Source organism: Conger conger, chromosome 5, assembly GCF_963514075.1.
Source record: "Conger conger chromosome 5, fConCon1.1, whole genome shotgun sequence".
Classification (NCBI taxonomy): Eukaryota; Metazoa; Chordata; class Actinopteri; order Anguilliformes; family Congridae; genus Conger; species Conger conger.
The window spans coordinates 66,594,464-66,619,463 of NC_083764.1; the positions used below are offsets into that span (position 1 = coordinate 66,594,464).

The window sequence follows — 25,000 nt, forward strand, 5'->3', positions numbered from 1 at the left end:
GAGAGAGAGGGGGGGGGGAGAGGGGGGGTGAGAGAGAGGGGGGGGGAGAGAGAGAGAGAGAGAGAGAGAGAGAGGGGGAGAGAGAAAGACAGGGAGAGAGAAAGAGAGGGAGAGGGAGACCGTTAGAACAGCGGCCTGACAAACCGCCACCCAACACCACCATCATCATCATTTCATCACACAACCCTAATCTAGAGCTGCCTAACATACATTCCACACATCAAGGCTTGTGGCTTGAGGGTTTTCCTCCCCACAAGGGAGTCGTTTTTTTTTTTGTTTTTTTCAACCTCGTGCTATTTGGGGGCTCAGGGCTGGTATTTCCTTTTTTTTCTTTTTCTTTTTTTCTTCCGTTACTCTGTAAAGCGTCTTTGTGACAGTCTGCTGTGAAAAGCGCTACACAAATACAACCCAATTCAACTGAATTGAATGGAAGCCGTGGAACAAGCTGAAACGGGTCATACGTTCTGGATAAATACCGGAGAGCACGGCATAATGAGCAGCCGAGGCAGGAGCAGAGGTACCACAGCACAGGAGGAGTGCATCAGCCTCCAGTACACCAAAAACACTAAACACTAAAGTGAATCCCCGTCTGCGCACTCAAATGAGCGCTCCCCCAGGAAACGCGCTCCACTTCGATCAGTTCCCCTTCACTAGTGCCTCCAAAGGCATGACAGGGAATAATAATAATGTATAATAATGAGAAGAATAAAATGACAAGATATATGTGTAATAAGGCAGGTGAACTGTACGCAATGGTAGTAGTAGTCTGACTGTACTTTGCCCAGGAATTTACTGTACGTGCATTGACTGGACAACCGTTTACATGAATATTGCAGCAGCACGCGGACACTAAGGCACAAATTATTTTTGTACAGAGAATCTCCATTTAAAATTTTAGGCTTAATGTGGGTCTGAGAAACTACCTCCAAACAAAACGACTAAAAGCTGCTTCTGTAGACGACAGTGAGATCGCCTCAGAGCTTGGTTTATTTACAGTACCCCATTGGATCTGGATCTTATGGGTTTTACAACCAGCAGAATCTGATCAATGCATAGGAGTGTATTTTCCGTGGATCAATGTTAGGTTACGCAGAGAATGCAGTTTCGGTTCTGCGTCGGCGCAAAATATGACCGTAGAGAGCATCTTACATACACATTCTGGAATGTAAGACGGCATTATTGATGCAACGATTAAAAGGCAGTGGTTTATCCATTGTTCATGAGGTAGTAACTGACGTTATGAACACAAATCAGTCACGACTTTTCACGACTGCACGAGCGAACTAGTTTGTTTGTAAGCTTCACCGTGAGGCCAACAGATTGGAATATTAGATGAAAAAGTGGCACTAGTTATGAACTATTCATCATACTACTTTACTTTCGGTAGTCCAATGTTAGAGCTGAGAAACCAGAGAGAGCTGGGCGAGCCTATGATTTAAGCGAAAAGATCATACGCAGTGCGTTTTTTCTCCATCGAATAAAGCCGGCAACTAAGACGCCTTTCCAAAAACACGGCGCTCTAAATTCCAAAGTTTTCTGTAGCAAACGTAAGCCGTTCATCGTATCAAAGCTGAGTTGCAGGTTGCTAGCTAACTTTCCCTGTTGTATGCTAACCCCACAGAGTCAAAGCAGTGGCACGCAAACACAAAAGCATAACTGTATCGATCAAACATGTCAAAACCATATGTCTATGGTCAAAACAGTACCTCATTTCAGCCAACTACCTTCACCAACTTCCGACTTGAAAATTTGTCCTCGAAAGTTTGGCTCTGGCGCTTATTTGCGCAGCCGTACGGCATCGCTCCAGTAGGGGCGCTGCACCTATTAACAGATATTTAAGCTTGGATATGGGTTAATGCAGGATACGCAGATTCCAGTTTTCAGGGCTAGGCGACGCAGTTGTTCTCGTCCGACTGCATAACTTCATGCATGACGATATTCTTTATAAAGTCTATGGAAACGACTTGCTCTGGTTTAAGCGAAGCGCCCATTGGCTAAGAAAAGCTTTCACCATCCATAAGGAAGTTATGAGACTTCGATCTCATCCATCATTATTCCAAGACAAACTTCATGAACGGTCAGACAAATACCAAATGATTTTTATCAGAGTGCTGACATTCACAATTGAATGCATTACATATTCCTCATAAATGCTGTCTTAATAAACATCGCTGCAATGGAGTTTATATCCAAATAACTGTATCAAAACCCTTCAATGATATATGAGAAAATAATTTGAAGAAGCTCTTGGTACACAAAATCCTGTAGTAATAATAATAATAATAATAATAATAATAATAATAATAATAATAATAATAAAATTAAGACTTGATTCACATCAATTTGTCGTGAGTGTTATAGTATTTATAGCTGTTCTCGTATATCTCGCTTGAATAAACGCTCACGTCACGTGATTATACCAAAGCCGCCTTTTCAATAATTAGAATTTGGTCTGGGTTAAACAATTTAACAATGATGGTACTTTGTTAAGGGTTTGCCAAAGTTTCTTCACTCCAAGAGACACACGATAATAGATTAACATCAGTCCTGATACGTGAGCAGCTCAACAGTCTGTCTGCTGCAGAATGTAGCTGTATAAAATTTTTTTTTAAGAATATGCAACTACAGGCCTCTAGTGCGGCCTGTAGCGTAGTGGTTAAGGTAAATGACAAGGTCGGTGGTTCTAATCCTTGTGTAGCCACAATAAGATCTGCACAGCCGTTGGGCCCTTGAGCAAGGCCCCTAACCCTGCATTGCTCCAGGGGAGGATTGTCTCCTGCTTAGTCTAATCAACTGTACGTCGCTCTGGTCTGCCAAATGCTAATAATGTAGTGGAAGCAAGGCGTTTATGTATAAAGCCGTGTTTCTGCCTCCACTAGATGTAATACTTCCTAATATCAGCGGAGTTTATGCTTTGCCAATTTCCATTTAAGCCGCTTAACGGTGCCCCTCCCGATGAAGACACAGTAGCCTCCAGCTGTGTCGGTTTTGCACCGTTAAGGGGCTTATTTTGCATCTCTGTGCTCCAGACCTTTTCTTTTTTTAGTTCATACACATCAATATATAAAAAGTCGAACCATTATGAATAAACAATTCACAAGCATAGGTGGGGGGCAGACAAAACGTAAAGAGCCAAACTAAAGTCCTCGTCTGGCAGCGTAAGGCCATGTGTGCAGTGGCGGCCTGTAGGGACCCGCAAGGTCGGTGGGTCTAATCCCGGTGTAGCCACAATAAGATCCGCACAGCCGTTGGGCCCTTGAGCAAGGCCCTTAACCCTGCATTGCTCCAGGGGAGGATTGTCTCCTGCTTAGTCTAATCAACTGTAAGTTGCGTTGGATAAAAAGCGTCAGCAAAATGACATTATGTAATGTAATGGACATGAGAGAGGAGCCGAAGTGGACACTAATACTGCTGAAACTGAAGAAGAAGAGATTCATCTCCAGCCTTCAGGCTGAGCATTGTGAGCAGACACGGCGAGTGAAGACCATTCAAAGCAAGATCTGCTTGCTTATAGAATCACCGCCCCTATACACTGGACACAGGCATATATCACTTGAAGACTGGTGAGGTGTCAAAAGAGATAAACGGTTGCTCTATATGTATCAGGGAACCTGGGCGCAGTAAGATGCCGACAATTAGATTATTTTTGATTCCCAGAGGTAATCTTAAAGGATATTAATGTCTTTGTTTTAAAAAAAAACCCAAAACAGCATTACTGTTTAAAAGGGAAACCACTGTTGGCAAAACTAAGCCATAATAATTGGTTGGAACAAAAACCAGGACTGGTCATAAAAACGCCCAACGGAATGTGACGGCGCACAGCGTATTTGACAGCTGAACCCGTTAGAGTAGCGACCCCAGGTTGTGTTTTTCACTTGATCATGGTGGTGCAGTCGCCATGGAAACCGATTTTCCTCTGTCACTGATGTGACTCGATCAAGTGACAGTGAAGTTGAATCTCTCTTGAGTTCATCAACTCCAGTACGTCCCACGCACTGAACTGTAATATAACACTTATTTAAATATTTATCATTATTTTAAAATATTGATGAAGCAATTTGAATTGACTTGAATGGATTGAGACGCGGCTATTGCTTATATGAATGGATGTTTGATGCACTTGCACCTCCGCAACGCGAGGGGGCTCACGAGGGTTATTCAAAATGTCAGCAAAAAAAGAGAGTATCGACAGCGGACACAGCCATACTCAGTGGCACATATTTACGAATTTGCAATATGTTAGTTAGTTGGCTAAATAATTAGTTAAACGTTTCTAGAGCCCACTGAAGCACCAAAATGTCTGGAGCCCTTGCGAGGCTGCTATTTTACCCTACTTTAGCGTACAATGTTGTTATGGAGAAAGTGTCGTCCAGACGGTGGTTTGACCGTGTGGACCAAACTGTCATTCTAGGAGCATTGCCGTTTAAATCAATGACAGACGAGGTAAGGCACAGCTAACTAGCTAGCTATTTTCTGATTTATTCTTATTTTCTGATTTTCCGGACGTTGATTAACGTTACATTGAATGCCGTTACATTGTAGCCTACGTTAATTAAGTTATTTTTGTAAGATAAGTTTAACCATAGGTAGCAAGTTATCAACAACGTAACTATAACTTTAGTCAGAATTTTGGGGATGTTTGGGCTGATGATGACTCCTGAACAAGTTGCTAACTAGCATGATATTAGGAACTAACTGTTAGCTTGCAGGACAAAATAGCAGCCCGCACAGAACAAAACACAAGTTAATATCTCAAACAGACCAGGCTTAAATTCACAATATATAACGGTTTCATAGGACCGGGTTCGAGAAACGCTGTACGCTCACGTGTATTAGTTTGAACTTAAAATGTGCCAGTAGCCAGTGACCCGCGAAATGGCCTGAGAGTCGCAATGACTGCGTTGTTAATGTTGTCGCTGAAGTGTGAATTATGTTTTCAGTTGGTGCAGGGAGAACATGTGAGAGGGGTGATTACTATGAACGAGGAATATGAAACAAAATATTTCTGCAACTCTGCTGAGGTACGTGGCGCTACTGCGGGCTTTATCATCATACTTCATATTCTGTGGTTGATCCTGGTTTCAGTCCTGTGTATGTGTGTGTGTGCGTGCCTGTGTGCCTGCATGTGTGCGTGTGTGTATGTATGTATGTATGTGTGTGCGCGTCTGTGCGTGTCTGTGTGTGTTTGCGTGTCTGTGTGTGTGCGCGTGCCTGTGCGTGCGTGCGTGTCTGTGTGTGTGCGTGTGTGTGTGTGTGTGTGTGCGTGTGTGTGTGTGCGTGCGTGAGTGTGTGTGTGTGTGCGTGTGTGCGTGTGTGCGTGTTTATGTGTGTTTGTGTGTGTGTGTGTGCGTGCGTGTCTGTGTGTGCGTGTCTGTGTGTGCGTGTTTGTGTGTGTGTGCGTGCGTGCGTGCGTGCGTGTGTGCGTGTCTGTGTGTGCGTGTTTGTGTGTGCGTGTGCGTGTGCGCGTGCGTGTGTGTGTGAGCATTCCTGCCTCAGGAGTGGCAGGCTGTGGGGGTGGAGCAGCTGTGTCTCCGTACAGTGGACCTGACGGGGGTGCCCAGCCTGGAGAAGCTGCACAGGGGGGTGCAGTTCGCCCTGCAGGTGAAGGAGCAGGGTGCCAGCGTCTACATCCACTGCAAGGCCGGACGCTGCCGCAGTGCCACCATGGTCGCAGCCTACCTCATCAAGGTCAGTCCTCAAAACCCCCACCCTCACCTGCCTCACCTGCTCACCTGCCCACCTGCCCACCCTCACCTGCCCACCCTCACCTGCCTCACCTGCCCACACTCACCTGCCTCACCTGCCCACACTCACCACCCTCACCTGCCCACACTCACCACCCTCACCTGCCCACACTCACCACCCTCACCTGCCTCACCTGCCCACACTCACCTGCCTCACCTGCTCACCTGCCCACCCTCACCTGCACACTCACCACCCTCACCAGCCTCACCTGCTCACCTGCCCACCTGCCCACCCTCACCTGCACACTCACCACCCTCACCAGCCTCACCTGCTCACCTGCCCACCCTCACCTGCCTCACCTGCCCACACTCACCACCCTCACCACCCTCACCTGCCCACACTCACCTGCCCACTCACCACCCTCACCTGCCCACTCGCCACCCTCACCTGCCCACACTCACCACCCTCACCTGCCCACACTCACCTGCCCACTCACCACCCTCACCTGCCCACTCGCCACCCTCACCTGCCCACACTCACCACCCTCACCTGCCCACACTCACCACCCTCACCTGCCCACACTCACCTGCCCACTCGCCACACTCACCTGCCCACTCGCCACCCTCACCTGCCCACACTCACCACACTCACCAACAACAACAAATGCTTACCTGTCCAAGTACTTACAGACCGCACTGTATGTGGTTGTATTTGTTTTTATACTAAAGGTTCTCTTTAAATCTTGTGTGTGTGTGTGTGTGTGTGTGTGTGTGCGTGTGCGCGTGTGTGTGTGTGTGTGTGTGTGTGTGTGTGTGTTACAGTTACACTGCTGGAGTCCAGAGGAGGCGTGCCAAACGCTGAGGTCCATTCGCCCTCATGTGCTCGTGCGTAAAGCGCAGATGGAGTTGCTGCGCACTTATTACCAGCAGGTCTGCAGCAGCCAGTCCACACAGAACCAGCAATGACACTCATCACCCAACACAAATCTGACCCACAAAGGGGTTTTCTTTTACAATGCAACATGTGTGTCCTGGATGCAGTACGAGGAAATGGAGTGAGTGCATCTGCACCAATCTGAAGGCTGGGAGGTGAAAGGTGAAATGATGCAGGAAGTGATAACGTATTGACCGCCTACGTGGAGTGTCCAACTTTAAAGGAGCACTGTCACACTCGTTTCAGTTCAGATTATTTGCGTGAAATTATTAATGTATCAAATGCTTTAATTTAATTTAATTAAATGCTCAAATTATGTGTGCCGGCCTTTTAAAAATCGCCGTCAGTATAGCCTTTTCCTAAATATGGGGCAAAACTTATAAGGGCAAACTTGGCTTGAATCTCCAGCCTGTGTTACCCAGAAGGTAAGGGGCGCTCAAACTCCGCCCTCGAACGCAGAGACTGGTTTATGGATGGCCACCCATCCCGGCGGTCACATCACACTCCCTGAAATTACGGTAACGTTAGCATACAAATATCACGGAAACCTACCTTGGCTAGCCTGAGCGATATGACGGACAGCACAGCTTTGATTTTGTCGAGTTAGAGGGCAAGCTTTTCGATTTTGATGAAGAACTGCAACCTTACTGTTTTGAACCGGAAATTACAGAGGAGGAATTGCGTGAGCGAGAGACAGACGGTGGAGGTTTGCATCACTGACAATAATAACTGCATCCTGCAGTACTTACCGACTTGTTCTGCAGCAATAGGAGGATTAATTAAAAGAAGTATCTACAACCACGATTTTGATACCGCTTGTTAGCTAGATATTTACTCACTTGTCACTTAGTTGCCCTCCTGGACCCTTCCAATTAATTTTTTTGTTGTTAAGTACTGCAGGGTGTAGCCAGGGTTTGAAGTTATTATTGCCAGCGATGCAAACTCAGTTTTCGGTTGTCCATGTTCCTCCACTGTCTGTCTCTCTTGCACACTCAATTCTTCTTCTGTAAATTCCGGTCAAAAACTAAAAGAGGAAGCAAAGTCAGAGCTGTCTGTCATGTTGCTCAAGCTAGCCAAGTCAGGTTCCATGATATCTGCATGTTAATCCAAATAAAAAAGTGACCTTTAATACTCCACTGTATATTCCAAAAGAAAATGGTGTGTGTGTGTGTGAGAGTGTGTGTGTGTGTGTGTGTGTCAGTGTGTCAAAGTGAGCCAACAATAGTGAAGTCCACTGAAAACTGGTACATACAGTAGCTTTTCATTTGTTTAAAAATACCTAATACCTTGTAATTATTGCTAGAACTCATTACTAATTGGTATTTCTCCATTACATTATTCCAGCATATTCTGGTGTATGATTAAAATTTTATAAATCACTTTTGAGCTTTTGTGTTTGTAGAATTCCCAAAACAAACAAGCATCTGAGCCTTGCCTGGTGTTAATTTTAGAGAGTCTTCATGATTCAGACGATATACTTAGTTGCGCTTTTTTTAGACAACCATGCATTACATTACATTACATCAATGCCATTTGGCAGACACTCTTATCCAGTGCATACCCATAACCAGGGATAAGTGCGCTGAAAGACCCTGGAGGGATTTTGCCATGCTGATGGCAAATTGTAAAAGGTCTTCAACATGGCCAGGATTCAGATTGTTGTAAAGCTTTTTCTATTGTACTCCATTCATGCTGTCTCTTTAGATTTCATACGCTAAGGTCCCAATGTATGATGGTGCTGTTTACGTGGTTCTGCACAGTGAGGTTCTGGACCGCGGTTCTGAGGATGTGTGTTTCTGGATCAGAAACACACTAAATGTGCTCAATATGATGTGTGTTCTAAACACGCACTAAATACGCACAATAATGTGCTCGGACTTGCATTTCCACCCAAATGTGTCACTTTTCACAAGCATTCATTGTCTATTTGCATTGCTCAAAGTGCCCTCGTTAACAGTGCTGAGAAAGGAGTGGACTTCTCAACTACGCGCAAGCATTCACACCTTCACTCACTGACGCATTTCACAAACACTGACGCACAGTGTTTCAGGCACAAGATGGTGGGGTTTTAGTGACAAAGCTGACAAGGTTCCCAAAAGGGTAAAAAGCAAGAGTGAAGTCTATTTGAAACTTTAGGATTGGTGGCTTCTAACTGGATTTGGTACAGAGGAACATAGATGCGAGTGTGTGTGTGTGTGTGTGTGTGCGTGTGTGTGTGAGAGCGTGTGTAAGCGTGTGCGTGAGTGTCTGTGTGTGTGTTGGGAAAACACTGATTGAACCGTTCTCCAAGAATTGGGAATACGCCACTACTGTAACTTCTCCTCTCTGAAGCTGTGATTTTGGCTGAAGGCCTGCCAAGATACACACACCCCCTGGGACCTGAGAACAGTCGTCTGTGCCACCCCAGCTCCCAGCCATCTTGTGTGTCCATGTCAAACAGAGCTGTTTGACTTTCCCTGACTGCTCTCTTCAGAACTCTGAAGAGGCCGAACTCTTCTGGTGTGTGTCAATGGTGTGAGAACCCCATTATTACCAAAGGGTAAGGAGGCTCTTGCAGGACTGGATTTGTTGCGTTTTTTTTCTCAGACTGCAAGAAATAAGTGCATTGTGGGAGTTTGTCATTTCAAGTTGGACATTTAACATGGTCATTTGAATATATTCTTTCAAGTATTTTACCTCTATATAAACCCAGAGAGGGCCTGCACACCTTGGTAGAGTTTCTTTGCAGGTGCAGCTTTTTTTGAGGTTAAACTTTTGAAAAAGTAAGGAAAAAGCGCAACACTGCTACTTTACAGAGTCACCACTTTATTGGCCGACGCTGACGTTTCGGCTCTAGGCCTTCATCAGAGTAACTTTGCCAGAAAATGGAGAGCTTAATTTATAGAGACATACAATAGGGAACACCCAATAGGGAGTCCCAACCAATGATTCAATCATTGATGTGAAAAGACATTAGGACATAAGGGGCAATACATACATTGTTGAAAAAAGACTTAACATCAATCACAAATTTACATCTCCAACTGTTAAGCTTGATGGACATGGTTATTTTTTTTCTCAGTGTTTGAATAGAAAAAAGTATACAGATTTGCAGTCATGGAAAAATAAAACACATTGGTACATGTTTTTAGAACTAGGCAGAGTACAAGCAGAGGTATAGCATCACATTCAAACATAGTTCTTCATTGAGTCCATTCTTAAAACTTTGCGAAGTGTATATCCAGAAGGCCTCATGTTGTAACAAAAGAGATTCTATGCCACCACCTCTTTTTGGTGTTTTAACTGGTTCAATTCCATACACTTGTAGGCTATTAGCATTATGTTTGAGGTTGTTAAAATGCACTGCAACAGGGTAGTCTTTATCATTGCGCTTGATACTTTTATGTTCACTTATTCTATTCCTCAAAGGTCGGCTGGTTTTACCCACGTACACTAAACCACATGGACAAGTGATTGCATGAACAACATGGGTGGAGGAACATGTTATGACATTCTTGATTTTGTATGTTTTATTGCTCAGTGGGTTAGTGAACGCGTGTGCTTTTTGGACAAGGTGACATTGCGCGCAATGGCCACACCTGTAGCTCCCATTGGGAATGGGTGCTAGGAGCGTCTGGGATGACGTTTGAGACGGAACTTTCAAATCAGCGTGCACCAGGAAGTCTCTCAGGTTTTTACCTTTCTTAGGAACACAGGAGGTTCTGTAAATTCACTGGTAAGTAAGGGATCGGAGGGCAGAATGTGCCAGTGTTTTTTTAATGATGTCTTTTATCTTGACAAATTTCAGAGTGTATGTTGAAATAAATGTCTACATACTTTTATTTTGGACTGGTTCTTTATGTTTAAGTAAGTCTGATCGTGAGCTATTCAGTGCAGTGTCATAAGCGTTTTTTATCCAACTTGTTGGGTAGCCTCGAGTGCGGAACTTTTCTTTAAGAGAATCCGCCTTTTCGATAAAATCAGTAGTGTCGTGGCATACCCGATGCAGGCGGAAAAAAAGGCTTTTTGGTAGGCCTCGTTTCAGGGGCACAGGGCGGTAGGAGCCAGCCGACAGAAAAGCGTTCCTGTCTGTATCCTTCGTGTAAAGACTGGTGATAAGAGAGGAGTCGCATTTCGATACCCCACATGTCTAAAAAAATGCACTCTAAGAGTGTCCGATTCTGCTGTGACTCGAAGATGGGGGTTGATTTCATTAATCCACTGTGTGAAATCTTGAAGCTGAGAATTACAGCCATTAAATATACAGAAGACATCGTCTATGAAGCGGTACCAGGAAAATATATGCATGAAAAATGGATTATTATTTGCGTTTAGAATCTGTTTTCCAGTATACCGACATACAAGTTTGCGTAATTGGGGGGAAAGGTAGAGCCCATAGCAGTGCCTTTTATCTACAGAAAGAGGTAATTCTCCAAACTGAAATAGTTGTATTTAAGAACAAAGGCTGCAAGTTCAACAATAAAATGTGATGGAGGTAATGAGTCGTCTGGGCGGTCTTGGAGAAAAAAGCGCAGCGTATCTAGCCCTCCGCAAGTTGCGTACTTACCTTGTCAGTTGGCCGGGTATTTCAGAAATAACCACCATTAACCATGAATTTAGAATGGCGAAGTTTTCACCGCGACAAAACGTGCTTTTTTGTGAAGATACTTCAAATAGTATACACTGAGAGATTATGTGCTTAGCAGGCTAACTTGCCACATTGAGCTATACATCTCTTTAGGTGGCAGATAGGGTGGTTTGAGTATCTCAGAAACTGCTGATCTCCTGGGATTTTCATGCACAATAATGAAAATTTGCAAAGAATGGTGCAAAAAACAAAAAAATCCAGTGAGCAGCAGTTCTGCAGACAGAAACACCTTGTTAATTACAGACGTCAGAGGAGAATGGCCAGACTGGTCAAAGCTGACAGGAAGGTGACAGTAACGCAAATAACCACACATTACAACAGTGGTATGCAGAAGAGCATCTCTGAACACACAACGCATCATAACTCTTAGTGGATGGGGGACAGCAGTAGAAGTCTAATAAATACCTAATAAAGTGCTCAGTGAGTCTCCTTATAGCCTAAATAACAGCAATTGTCACTGCTTGTTCAAAGATTGGATTTATCATATATTTAATTCTGCTCCACTTCCACGATTGTGAATTGCTTCTCGATAGAACTCAACGACGTTTGATCAGGTTCAGTGTCTTTAATCGTGATTGCATTATACTTAATTGACACACGGGCCCATATGCACCGACCTGCGCTTGATTATAATCGCACCTGTGTTGGTGAATGCTCTGGTGAGTAGTCCCAAATATCCGGTCTCTGTCGAGAGAATACGAGCAAGCAGCCGCGTCAACAGCGTGCGGTAAGAGTGATTCCTCATCCCAGAGCTCTACGTTTTCCTGTAGTAGGCGATTTAGTGTGACAATTGGTGTTCTTACATTTTGTAATGTTGGCTTCGGCCTACTTGTCAATGAGCTCTTTTCGTCATGTAACTAACTTGGATTGGTATGCGGGTATGCGTACCACGTCTGCGAGGTAGACTCGCTCACGTGACTGCCACTTCCTCGTCTACCGTTAAATGTGCATTCCGCGAATAACCGACGATTTGTAACTGTATGCCATGCTAAGCTATGGTTCCCGTTTCTGTGCTGTTATATGCGAAAATTACTTGTAACTAACCAACCCCTTTCGGCAATGTTATCCACATTCAATACAGAAGTAGTGTTGCGGTGACGGTTGCGGACTCAAACCACGCTCAGTCTTAAATTGAGTCCTGTTCAACACGGTATGAACGCATTTTGATTTTGGCAAGAAATAATATAAAGGCAGAACTAGGCCTAATTGGATTTGGTGGTCCTGTCATTTCTGCCACACAGTCCATGGTTGTGTGGGAGCTTGTGCCCTGGACACCCCGGGTTCTGCTGCTTCTTGGGGTCCTACTCCTGCTCCTGCTCCTGCTCTGCCTGTGGTCTTCCGCTCCTGGGTTTCCAAAATGCCCCCCGGGACCCAGACCCCTGCCCCTCCTGGGGAACCTGCTCCACCTGGACCTCAAGAGGTTCAACACGTCCATCTATGAGGTACCAACCCAAATAATTGTACCTTTTATGGGTACGGCACACTTCATGCAGTATTATTACGCAGTTATTTAGAAATGCATGTAAATGCATTTTAGCCATATAAAGCAAGATATAGAGTAGGGAATTTATGGATTTTTTTCTTTTGGATGCTTTAAAAGAAGGCTTACATTTTAATAAGATTGCAGCTTTCTTTTTTTTTACCATGAGTTTTATCAAACTATGAAATGAAGTAACATGAGAGGTGCATACAGGCATTGTGATTCAAATGGAGCAGTGTGTGTAAATGTTGACTTCCTGTGTCATCAGGCATTTCTAATGAATGTGAACCACATACCGTTAAACAAATTGTCAAAAGTTCTCTGCTGTCCCAGGTCAGAGAGATCCCACACTTCACACGGTGGTACACAATACATTTCATTATTTTTCCACCTACAGTATCAAATCTGACGCACACATTTTTAGCTTTTTTACTATTATTACTATTTACTATTACTATTAATCAAACTCGGCAATTTGAATATCTTCATGTGAAAAGACTAAATGTTGTTAACCTAAAATTGTTGAATTTGATCAAATTGTTTCCTCAGAAATGCATTAGGATCTGCACAATGGGAGTTTTGCCTGTAATTCTATGTTGTTTTCTGGTACACTGGTGGTGTAGTACAAGTGTCAAAAAGTCTGAAATTGTTTTTTTGGGGGGGATCAGAGTCAATTAGGCTATGAAATGGAGGCGTTATAGGGTGAGAAATTAGAATTATAAAACCACAAATGGTGGATGTATATGCTTCATTAGTCAGAACAAACTTGTTTCTCTCCCTTGTTTGAAAAAAGGCCAAAAGAATAAAACTAGTGGAATAGTGGCAACGTTGCTTTATACAGTTAGTGCGATTCAAGTCCTGATCATAATTCTGGTCTCTCCAGCTGTCTCGGACACATGGATCTGTGTTCACTCTACATTTCGGCCCCAAAAGAATCGTCATCCTGGCGGGCTACAAGACCGTCAAAGAGGCCCTGCTCAACTCGGAGTTTGACAAGAACCCGCCAAGAATCTGTAGAGATGTGTTCCAGGGACACGGTAAATCTATCTGTTGGTTTGACTTCTATGTGCTAAGAACATAGTGCTCAGGAAAATACTCATTTTTTTACTTCAAACTTTGATTTTCAAAGAAGTACAATTGTGAGGGTTTTTTTTTTTTAAAATTTATTTATAAAACAGCCTTTTATAAAACCGTATTTTAATGAAATGTAGCCTAGCTATACACAGATGTAGTTTAGCTACATGGTCATCTGGATGTGATCACACTGACTGAACTTTCCCCTCACTATGACCAGTGGCTTAAAAGTACCTGACATGCATTCAAGACAGAGAACTATATTTGCAGCAAACGGTTACTGTTGAACGATTTTAAATTAACATTCCATTTAGTTTAGCCAAAAACGCCTTTTTAATACGAATGGATGCGACTTGGGTTTAACAATGCCACCTAGCTCATTCGTTGCTTACCTGCGATTTATTTGTAAATGGAAGAACACGTATTCCATTGATTAAAGTGTATTATAACGGCCAATATAACTTTTGTTCTCTCAGCGGTTTCCCCATCGGCGTTTTTGTGACCTTTTCAAAGTGTTCGCTAACGTTCGTGGCGAACAGAAAAAAAGTTTGAATATGTTGGCTAACGTTAGCCATCTTGAACGCACGTCAGGTGCCTGCCCACACATAACAACACCAGCATTACAGCGTGCTAGCGGACATTCGGCATCTTTTAATGATGATGATGATGATGATTAGCTGCTAAAAGAATGCAACATTTTGAAAATGGTTTTAGCCAAGTGCCATAGTGCTGATCTGCAGAACATTGCTCACCAAGGAGTGGGCTGACATTACTTGCCTTCTGGGTTGGCGTGTTCGTTTTGTTTTCTGTTGAATCCTCTTACACAGTTTAATGTATTTGCATGGAACAGTGGCGTCCGAACTTATCCTAAAAGGGGCTACATGTTTTTGTTTTAGCCTGGAACCTGATTTTACTTATCAATGTCTTAATCAAAGACCATGATTCGCTGATTAGCTGAATCGGGGTTGGGGTTTGATTAGTTGAAAACAAACCTGCACCCAAATCGGCCCTTTTCAGGTTGCGTACACCCCTGGCTGTAAAATATTCACGCTGAAATTCCAATATCGGTAATCAAGCCTTTGTTCAATCCTCCTCCAAAGGGTCCATGACGCTTCTCCATGTGCGCTGTTCTCTGCTCAGTTTCTCTCTTTCTGCTAATCGATACCCCAGATCATCGATTATTGAAGGCGTTCCCAATCACTTATCGAATACATCACTCCAGAAAGATATTAAACTTGATCACTCCCTCTCAGGGGTCAACTTGATCAATTTTAGTTTACTTCAGATGTTAAAAACTGAGGTCTGCAGCTGTTTTAGTTGAGATTGTATAAATGTGTCATTTGTGTTTGCCGTTTGTATTGCATTTAATTTTGTTGTAGTCTCTGCTTGCTCCTCCCTTCTCAACCGCAATGGGAGTCACCTGGTTAAATAAAGGAGAAATAAAAAAAAAATTGATGAATATCACACTGGCTAAGATCGCAGACGTACAAGTGTCTGTGCCCAGGCCAGTTCTGTGCCGCAGTTCTGTGCGTCATGTAAACGTGCGCATGCGTGATGCTCCCTGTGGCCTCCCTCCCAGGGGTTTTGTTTGCCAATGGAAGCTCCTGGAAGGCGATGAAGCGCTTCTGTCTGAGCAGCCTGCGTGGCTGTGGCATGGGCCTGAGGAGAGGGGAGCTGATGATAACGGAGGAATGTCACCACCTCATCCAGACATTAACGGAGTTTAAGGGTGAGAGAAAATGGCCTGGGCACAGTCTACAGTTATCCTTAAGTTTACTAACTTGATTCTTTCGCTTTCTTACCATAAACAAAAAAAACCAAAAGAAACATGGTCACCAAAACTAGTACACCCAATTGTGTTGATTTAAAAAAAAAAAAAAACTTAAAAATAAATAAATAGAGGAAAATGTACATGATTAATCTTGGCTAGCGAAAGCACGCATTCCGTGTTAGGGGCCCTCTTCACACCGATGTGCAGTATGTTTGGAAGGGGACAGCAGGGTGAAGAATGCTGCTTCAGTCCGGTGAATGAGCTAAAGAGCCTGGCACCAAGGCATGCTGCTTTTCGACACAACCGCCATTGCAAGGCCAGAAATGTAAAGTGAGTTCAGGGGGAACGGGTCTGTTGTTGGGGAAAACTCAGCTGTGGTTTGTTCTCTTTTCAGGTGAACCTTTCGACACCCGGCTCCTGAATCCCTCGGTCTCCAATATAATCTGCTCCATGCTGTTTGGCCACCGCTTTGACTATGCTGACCCTGTCTTTCGAGAGATGATTCATCTTTTTAACGAGTCTTTACAGTTGGCTAGTTCTGCTGAAATTTCGGTACTGTGGTTAATTGTCGTGGAGTACACTTGCTTTGGAATGTTAGGGCACCCAATGGGTAAAAGGCGCTTAGTGCTAAATCAGTTGCTGAATCCTGACCATGACGTTCAGCGTCCCCAGTCCCTCAGCTGTCTGCTGTGAGATGCTTCAGGGAAGAATAAATCTGTTCAGATGATTTTGAGAACTGATATTTGAAAACACTTTGCATTCATTTGGCAAATGCTCTGGATAACAGCATCTCTTATCCAGAGTATTTGGATGAGAATTCAAACAATTTAGTTCTTCGTATTTTGTATCAAGTAGGAATGAGTGAAAACGTTTTTGTAGTTGGGCCATTCCATGACCACTCCAGGTGGATTGTTAGAATATTATTATTTTGGTCCCTGGTGGAAAAGTGCATCACCAATTCACTCAAAAACAAAAGTACATGCATGCCAGGCCAGATATGGCGTTCGATATATGAAATTACTGCTAGATGGACCTTTTCAAAGATTTACACTTTCTTTGCAAAGTTATGGAACTCTAAAGATCCCACTTTGTGCCGCCACAAATTTTTCACTGTGACAAACTGAAAAATTGAATGGCTCTGCCAGCAAAACAAAATGGAGTCTGAAGCTAACATTTTCTGTGATTTGAAATCATCATTGTCTACCGACACACTGAACAAGAAAAGCATCCAAGAGGAGATGGGGTGCAACCTCCTGGAGTTGGCATGGAATCCTGAAAGAAAACCACTCGAGCTGTGTTTTGAAACCGCTGGTAGCTGGTATTCCAAGCTGGTCGTAGCTGGATTTTACAGCAGGGCAAGGTATAATCCTGGGCCCATTTTGGCTTTTGGCTGCAGCTCTACAACATGTTCCCGTGGCTGTCCTGGTGTTGTGGTGCGCTACTGAAAAACCGGGCCCGGATTCTGAAGAACAAGGAGCAGTTCACTGAGCGGCTTCGGGACATGGTGGAGAGGATGAAGGCCTCGTTCGACCCGCTGGACTGCAGGGGGGTCGTGGATCGCTTCCTCGTCCGGCAGCTCCAGGTAGGGGCTCGAGAGCCGCGTTTCATCCGCGGGCCCCGAGCCTTAATCACGTCACGTCACGTCACGTCACGTCACGTCACGTCACGTCACGTCACGTCACGTCACGTCAGGGACATCGTCCGCGGGAAAGGTCACGCTAATCTAAATGTGAGCCAAACGCACGCCTCAAACTCACTCGTGACCTTGTTCCGCTGAATTGGTCTTATGTCTGGTTTCATGTGTGGTCTGTGCCCGTGACTGTCAACCACAAGGTTGGCGGTTCAATCCCCGGTGTAGCCACGATAAGATCCGCACAGCCGTTGGGCCCTTTGAGCAAGGCCCTTAACCCTGCATTGCTCTGGGAGGGATTGTCCCCTGCTTGGTCTAATCGGCTGTTAGTCACTTTGCGTAAAAGCATCAGCTGAATAAAATGTATTGTCTGTTCTCTCTCAGGAGGCAGACCAGACGCAGTCCCACTTCCACAGCAGTAACCTCCTCTGCACCATCAGTGACCTGTTTTTGGCAGGGACTGAGACCACTGCAGTCATCCTGTCCTGGGGCCTGATTCTCATGGCCAAGTACCCTGCTATACAGGGTGAACACACACACACACACACACACACCACACACACCACACACACCACACACACCACACACACCACACACACCACACACACCACACACCACACACCACACACCACACACACACACACTCTCACACACACACATACTCTTACACACATACACTCACACACATACACATGCACACACACACACACACACGCACACACGCACACACACACACACACACACAGACACACACCTGTGTATACTGTTAACATGGATTAGAATACAGGAAGTGACTTCCAACAGTGAAACTGAAAAGGTTTCCCTCTCGCCGTCTCTGTGTCCCTCTCCCTCTGCACACAGACCGGGTTCAAGAGGAGCTGGGCAGAGTTGTTGGGCAGCGGAGCCCTCGGTTCCAGGACCAGAAGGACCTGCCCTACACCAACGCTGTGATCCACGAGATCCAGAGATTCGGCAGCCCTGTCACCACCGCCTTTCGCAAAGCCTCCTGTGATGTCACCTTCCAGGGATATTTTATCGAGAAGGTTGTCGCCTCCCCTCTCATCTTTCCCACTTCTCACTCCACCCACTCACTTTCTGCCACATCTCTCACCCTCTACTCCTTTCTCCTTATGTAGCTGACGCTTTTATCCAAAGCAACTTACAGTTTATCAGACTAGGTAGAGGAGAATCCTGCCTGGAGCAATGTGGGGTTAAGGGCCCAACCGCCACGTCGATCTTATCATGGCTTCACTGGGGCTTGGGCCACCAATCTTCTGGGTCCATATGAAGCACGTTAGCCACTGGGCTACAGGCTGCTCCTGGTCCTCCCTCTGGTTTTAAGAGATCTTCTCTTCAGCGCGGTTTTCTGACCAGGCTTTGACTTGTGTCCCATAGGGAACGGTGATGTTCCTCTCCCTGATGTCAGCCATGCGTGACCAGGGTGAATGGGAGACGCCCCACAGCTTCAACCCAGCCCACTTCCTGGAGGACGACGGCCGCTTTACCAGGAGAGAGGCCTTAATACTTTTCTCTGCAGGTACAGAGTACAGCTCCCAGCTCATTGCGTTTCAGCGCACCGTACGAGCAGGATGATAATCGGCCAATGCAGGCACGCTACACGTGCCATCAGCTAGACTCCTGACCACAGGTTTTGATTCCTGGGACAGACGCACTGTGCGTGTTGAGTGCTGGAGGCCTGAAGGTTTCCCCGCCGTCCGGTCGTGGCTGGCAGGGACAGGAGTGACAGCTGTGCTGGTCTGAGGCGCTTCTGTGGCTGAAAGCACCTGGTTAATCGGAGGAGAATGGGCGGACACATCTCCAGCTAACAGAAAGGCCACGAATGCTCAAAAGAATGCTCAGAAATGCTCACTAATGCTTCAGAACGGCGTCTCTGACAGGCTGCAGCAGCTGCAGACCGAGCCAGACGTGGAAACCTCTTTTGGCATGATCTCCACGGACCCATCCCGCCTTGTGGCGATGCTGTAATGGTGTGGGGAATGTCTCCTTGGCACATTCGGGACCCCACAACACCAATTGAGCGTCATTTCCAAACGGATACTTCTAGCAGGAAAATGTGACTTGCCGTGCTTCATCCCCGGCTGGTTCTCTGAACACGAGGTTGACTTTATTGCCGGTCGTGTTGCGTGGACCGGAGGTCGTAATGCCTGTGTTTTTTTTTTTTTGTTAGTTTTTTTGCTTCTGTCTCTTGCAGGGCATCGGGCGTGTCCAGGAGAGAACCTGGCCAGGATGGAGCTCTTCCTCATCTTCACCTTCCTCCTGCAGAGGTTCCGCTTCTCACCACCGCCAGGGCTGTCTGAGGAGGACCTCGACCTGACCCCAGACCTGTCCTTCACCCACAAGCCCTGCTCACGCCGGCTCTGTGCCGAGCCTCGACCTGACCCCAGACCTGTCCTTCACCCACAAGCCCTGCTCTGTGCTGAGCCTCGACCTGACCCCAGACCTGTCCTTCACCCACAAGCCCTGCTCACGCCGGCTCTGTGCCGAGCCTCGACCTGACCCCAGACCTGTCCTTCACCCACAAGCCCTGCTCTGTGCTGAGCCTCGACCTGACCCCAGACCTGTCCTTCACCCACAAGCCCTGCTCTGTGCTGAGCCTCGACCTGACCCCAGACCTGTCCTTCACCCACAAGCCCTGCTCTGTGCTGAGCCTCGACCTGACCCCAGACCTGTCCTTCACCCACAAGCCCTGCTCACGCCGGCTCTGTGCCGAGCCTCGACCTGACCCCAGACCTGTCCTTCACCCACAAGCCCTGCTCTGTGCTGAGCCTCGACCTGACCCCAGACCTGTCCTTCACCCACAAGCCCTGCTCACGCCGGCTCTGTGCCGAGCCTCGACCTGACCCCAGACCTGTCCTTCACCCACAAGCCCTGCTCTGTGCTGAGCCTCGACCTGACCCCAGACCTGTCCTTCACCCACAAGCCCTGCTCACACCGGCTCTGTGCCGAGCCTCGACCTGACCCCAGACCTGTCCTTCACCCACAAGCCCTGCTCTGTGCCGGGCCTCCACCTGACCCCAGACCTGTCCTTCTCCGGCTTGGTGCGAGAGGCGGGCCTGAGCTCTTAGTCCACATTTCTTATGGTGGAAATTTGTGTGTCCAGCTTAAACAGCATCTGCTCAATGAATAAATGAATAAACAAACCTCAGTGGTCAGCTAATTGAATCATTCATCACATTGAAACGCATGTGACACATTGACTTACTCCACTGTGAAAAAGTGTTTCTACAGGCATAAACTAATTTGTGCTTTATTTTATTTTTGTCGTGAGCTTATGTATTGGCATATTTGTATTCAACAATAAATATTACAAATAATTTTTTGGGGGAATTTGTGTGCACATTCAAAATATAAAATGTAATTTTGATTGGAGAAAATACTTTTTTTCCCCGATTCACCTGTGGTACCTATACCTCCCATTAAGCGTATAGGCGTAGACTACTACGCAGCCTGAAGCGTCCAGCCCCCAACTGGCTTTTTCTGCAAAACCGCTGTTGACTTTAGGAGAGTTCAGACCGCAACGAACACTGGCTCGCTGTTATGATCTTTTCATTCGCCACACCAACGGAAAAACAGAAAATGTTCGTAGATTTCGATTAAAAAAAACAAAAAACAGGATGGATGTGAAAGCGTGAAATAAATCATGACTACAAACTTCACATTGCCAAGACCTCTGAGAAGAGCCGGGAGTTTGGCTTCCACGAGAACTGTCCGTATAGTGATTCTGGGACAAGCAGCCGTCGGTAAAACAGGTAGGCCTAAATAAACGAGTAATTTGTAAGGAACGAATCCGTGCAACTATCTGGCTACTATTAAATTAACGTGTTTGGCCGATAATTTAAATGTGTGAAGATTTTTAGTCACTGTTTTAGCCTACTTTTTACATTTGACACGATGCTCGGTTCCCATTGCAGCACTGACTGTCCGATTCATCACGAAGAGATTCATTGGCGAGTACGACCCGACCCTCGGTATGAGTTTAAGATTTGTAGTAAAAATTTAGTAGTGGATAATGCATTTAAAAATTTCGAGGTGATCGTGGAATTGTCGAGCCTTTGTAGATTTCAATGGAAACTTTGTCTGATTTCTTGTTTTCAGAAACAATTTACAGACATGAACTGTCAGTAGGTGGAGAAGTGGTTCGTTTTGAAATCCTCGATACGGCAGGGCAGGTGAGGGGTACATTTTTTTTCGGTGGGGTGAATGTAGTTTAAAGAGTTTAAACGATCTTTTCCCAGTCTAACCTTCTTGTTATATATATAATTTCCTTATTTACTAAATTCCTTAAATTCGAAATATTTAGTGGTCTATCTCTCTAAGTCCTGTCCGCTCAAACTACAAAACCACATTAAAGCCTGGTACATTTCATAAGAAGGAATCCTTATCTTGACTCCTCTCACGTCACTCTTTTCATCATGAAGAGGGAAAAGTTGCTTCTGCTTCTACAGATGAGCAAGGATGCAGAAACGGCTGCTGCTACAGCTGCTCCTCTAGATGGCGCCCTCCACCCTCTTACCAAGCAAATGCACACAAAAAAAAGAAGAAACGTATCTTGTATTTTGCAATGCATAGCAATTTCGGAATTGGGGCTTAAGAGGGTAATAGATCCCTCCAAAAGGAATAATATATATATCTTTTTTACACTTTGCAATTGTGGTTTGAGAACGAAAGCCAACATGCGCAGGGGGCTCACAGGACCGAGTTTGAAAACCACTGGTGCACGCTCAGAATTTCATTAGTTACTTTTTAGTGGCATCGCAGTCACAACGGCTAATTGGCTTGATGCCTAGTATGAAGAACTCGTTTCTCTGAGGATGACAAAGGATATTTTTGCTTAATGGTGTGGGTGCAGAAAATTGCATGTACACACTGATAGATGTCCCAGTATATTTGCATGTTTAAAACTAGTTTTGCAGAGAAAGTACATCATTTATTTTGGTCATGGATTGTAGAAAAATATGGACCAAGTGATGTTTCCTATTGACTTGTGAAAATCTTTATGGTGGGAAATGTTATGGTTTTGTATGTAATAAAACAAAATTTCTCATTTTTTAATAATAAAAAAAATAAAATGTTATTTTCGATTGTGCTGGGAGTCGTGTGTATGGAAAGACTCGTCGTACTGCCTAGAGAATACTGCTGAGTGAATTTGTGGTTTATCCAGCCAGTGAGACATAGAAAGTGAATAGGGCGAGCGCATCTTCTGTTGCTTTCTGTAAAAATGTCCTATTTTAATAGGATACTTACTAATAATCTTTAATTGGGTATAGATTGGTAATTATTATTAGTAACTTAATCTTGTTTCCCCCCCCCCTCTCATCTTGTAAGATGGTGTGTTTGTGTTGTTCCTCCAGGAGGAGGATGCTAAGTGTTTGTGTCGTTGCTCCAGGAGGAGGATGCTCTGCTGATTGAGGAGAAGATAAAGTGGGGTGATGGCTTCGTGTTTGTGTTGTTCCTCCAGGAGGAGGATGCTAAGTGTTTGTGTCGTTCCTCCAGGAGGAGGATGCTCTGCTGATTGAGGAGAAGATAAAGTGGGGTGACGGCTTCGTCATCGTGTACTCCGTGACGGACAGGTGCAGCTTCGACGAGGTCATGCGGCTGTGCTTCCTCGTCAATCACGTTCACGCCGCCTCCAGGAGGAGCAGCATGGAGCCTCCACCTGTAGTCATTGTTGGCAACAAGAAGGACCTGGAGTTTGACCGTATGGTGACCACAGAAGACGGGGAGAATCTATCCAAAGGTCTGAAATTGCGCTTCCGTGAGATCTCTGCTCGAGAAGGCTGTGAGGAGACGGCGGAGGTGTTCCACGCACTCTACAGAGACGTGCTGCAGCTGCTCAGCTGCTCTCCCACCTCCTTCAGAAGACGGGCCGTCTCCAAGCTGATGGAGAAAATCCCTCGGATCCATTCCACCTCCACGCTGGGCCCTACCTCTACAATGGGGTCCAGCTCCATGCTGGGCCCTACCTCTGTGCTGGGCCCCAGCTCCGTGCAGGGCCCTACCTCTGTGTTTGGCTCCAGCTCCATGCTGGGCCCTACCTCTATACTGGGCCCTACCTCCATGCTGGGCTCCAGCTCCATGCTGGGCCCTACCTCTATGCTGGGCTCCAGCTCCATGCTGGGCCCTACCTCTACACTAGGCTCCAGCTCCACGCTGGGCCCTACCTCTGTGCTGGGCTCCAGCTCCATGCTGGGCCCCACCTCTGTGCTGAGGTCCAGCTCCACGCTGGGCCCCTCTGGCCGCAGCTTCAGCTTCAGCTCCTTCAGAGACTTGCCCCAGGATTGAGAGCGACGGCCGTACGTCAGGAATGTGAGAGTACGCCGCGACAGAAGTAGGGCATTCATCTGTAGGCCGCTCAATCACTCGTAGCTCTGACACAACCTGCTCGACACTGGTGGCCTCAGATGTTTTGTGTCGTCCTGTACTGGCCGTTTTTGTTAAAAATGGGATATTTTACAGTTTTTTTCCACACCTCTAAAAGACTACATTATTAATTTTATATTAGCGTGCTATTAACCTCAGGCCACAATGGCGCACTGTCGTAGAGAACGTTTGTATTCGCCTCTTTGTAACGTGATCACTCTAATACGCAAGTTTAATTTAAGAACCTTTCGTAGATTGCGGCATATTTGACAGAGGGTTAAGTTAATCAGGCTGTTTGATGGAGCAGAGAGAGCCCCTAATGACTGGCATGGTTATTGAAATCAGATATTGCATCACACAGTTGGGTCTCCTCCACACAGAACAGGCTTTGTGAAAACTGGCTTTGATGTTCGGGGCGTAGCCTTCAATGCATCTTCAGCCATTTCAGCTCAGTTTGCTTAAACAGCTTTTTTAATTTTCTCCTTTATTGCCCTCACTGAAATGAGCACATTGTCCTTTTAGTGCCTATCTCACGTGCTCTCACAACCGTACCGTCTGGAGCTCGTGTCCGTGCTGGAGGACCGGAGGGAGCCGGGGGAAAGGGCTCGGGCAGTGGCCCAGGGAGCACGGAGCACAGCGAGGAACGCACTTCAGCCTGAGAGAAGACTGCAACCACAGTCTCAAGAGGGGAATCATCTTAAAGATGGCGTACGTTACAGGTCATTCTTATAAAAAGTCTGCACCATAAATCATATTTGAACCCTATTACCGTGGCTGGCCGGGATGGCATTGGTGAATATTGTAATGACTTGGTATATATTTGGTTGCTTGGGAACTGTGCCCCTTAAACGGGCAACGGACATGAACAAGAGACTGGAGAAGGAAGGCATTACTATATAACCACAAACATATTTAAATTTCAATATATTCAAACTTTTTTTTTTTTTCCCTGTTCACCATGCTAACAGTGTGAAAAGCAAGCTTTAAATCCTCTTTCACATGAACCATTACGCATTAAAACGACATCTGCGCTGTTCATTAAAATACACGGCTCTACATCACGCGTGTTCAGGCTCGTATGTTTGCTAGTTGTCAGTGTGGTCGATGTTACACATTCCTCCTGATTAAGGAGATTAAGGATATAATTTCAATAATATATATAATTAATAATAAATATAATTTCAAATGAAGGGACAGTAGATCACTTACCGAGTTACAGGTATGCTATGAATGAATAAACCGTCAACCTGGTCTTCACTAAACTGCCAGTCCTATAGCGCTTCAAAACATTCCTCACCTTTTCTTTAATCTCTAAAAAGGTTTCATATTTTTGATGTAGGTTTTTGCAGAAAAAGCACATTGGGTTTAGGTATCTTTTTTCAGGGAATGATTTCAGATTTTAAACATTTTCCCATGTCA

At 45.5% G+C, this 25,000-nt stretch overlaps 4 protein-coding genes across 7 annotated transcripts in view; 3 read left to right on the forward strand and 1 right to left on the reverse strand.

The window, feature by feature from the left end:
- Positions 1-571, reverse strand: part of LOC133129690 (exostosin-like 2) — a 3,187-nt gene extending 2,616 nt beyond the window's left edge. Inside the window, 1 exon segment of the mRNA XM_061243949.1 lies at positions 477-571. Within this exon segment, the coding sequence (XP_061099933.1) occupies positions 477-542 (66 nt within the window). The 5' untranslated portion in view covers positions 543-571.
- A 3,586-nt stretch (positions 572-4,157) lies between these two features.
- ptpmt1 (protein tyrosine phosphatase mitochondrial 1) lies at positions 4,158-7,998 on the forward strand. The gene is made up of 4 exons (XM_061243202.1): positions 4,158-4,443; positions 4,941-5,021; positions 5,497-5,688; positions 6,507-7,998. Exons 1-4 carry the CDS (start codon positions 4,297-4,299, stop codon positions 6,648-6,650), a joined length of 564 nt encoding a protein of 187 aa, XP_061099186.1. The 5' UTR covers positions 4,158-4,296; the 3' UTR covers positions 6,651-7,998.
- Positions 7,999-10,220: 2,222 nt separating this feature from the next.
- Positions 10,221-20,361, forward strand: LOC133129540 (cytochrome P450 2K4-like). 4 transcript variants are annotated; one of them, XM_061243703.1, is made up of 11 exons: positions 11,878-11,972; positions 12,327-12,395; positions 12,487-12,687; positions 13,609-13,762; positions 15,379-15,528; positions 15,965-16,122; positions 16,967-17,152; positions 17,585-17,726; positions 18,062-18,243; positions 18,596-18,737; positions 19,413-20,361. In XM_061243703.1, the coding sequence occupies exons 3-11, from the start codon at positions 12,490-12,492 to the stop codon at positions 19,715-19,717; spliced, it is 1,617 nt and encodes a 538-aa protein (XP_061099687.1). In that variant the 5' UTR covers positions 11,878-11,972; positions 12,327-12,395; positions 12,487-12,489; the 3' UTR covers positions 19,718-20,361. The 4 variants fall into 4 exon arrangements, with proteins under 4 accessions (XP_061099689.1, XP_061099687.1, XP_061099688.1 ...); XM_061243704.1 differs by having other exon boundaries at positions 11,903-11,972; positions 12,330-12,395; XM_061243705.1 differs by lacking the exons at positions 11,878-11,972; positions 12,327-12,395 and adding an exon at positions 10,221-10,333.
- A 500-nt stretch (positions 20,362-20,861) lies between these two features.
- On the forward strand, positions 20,862-23,503 carry LOC133127892 (ras-related and estrogen-regulated growth inhibitor-like). The gene is made up of 5 exons (XM_061241005.1): positions 20,862-20,970; positions 21,133-21,189; positions 21,317-21,390; positions 22,715-23,136; positions 23,431-23,503. The coding sequence occupies exons 1-5, from the start codon at positions 20,862-20,864 to the stop codon at positions 23,501-23,503; spliced, it is 735 nt and encodes a 244-aa protein (XP_061096989.1).
- Positions 23,504-25,000: the final 1,497 nt, after the last annotated feature.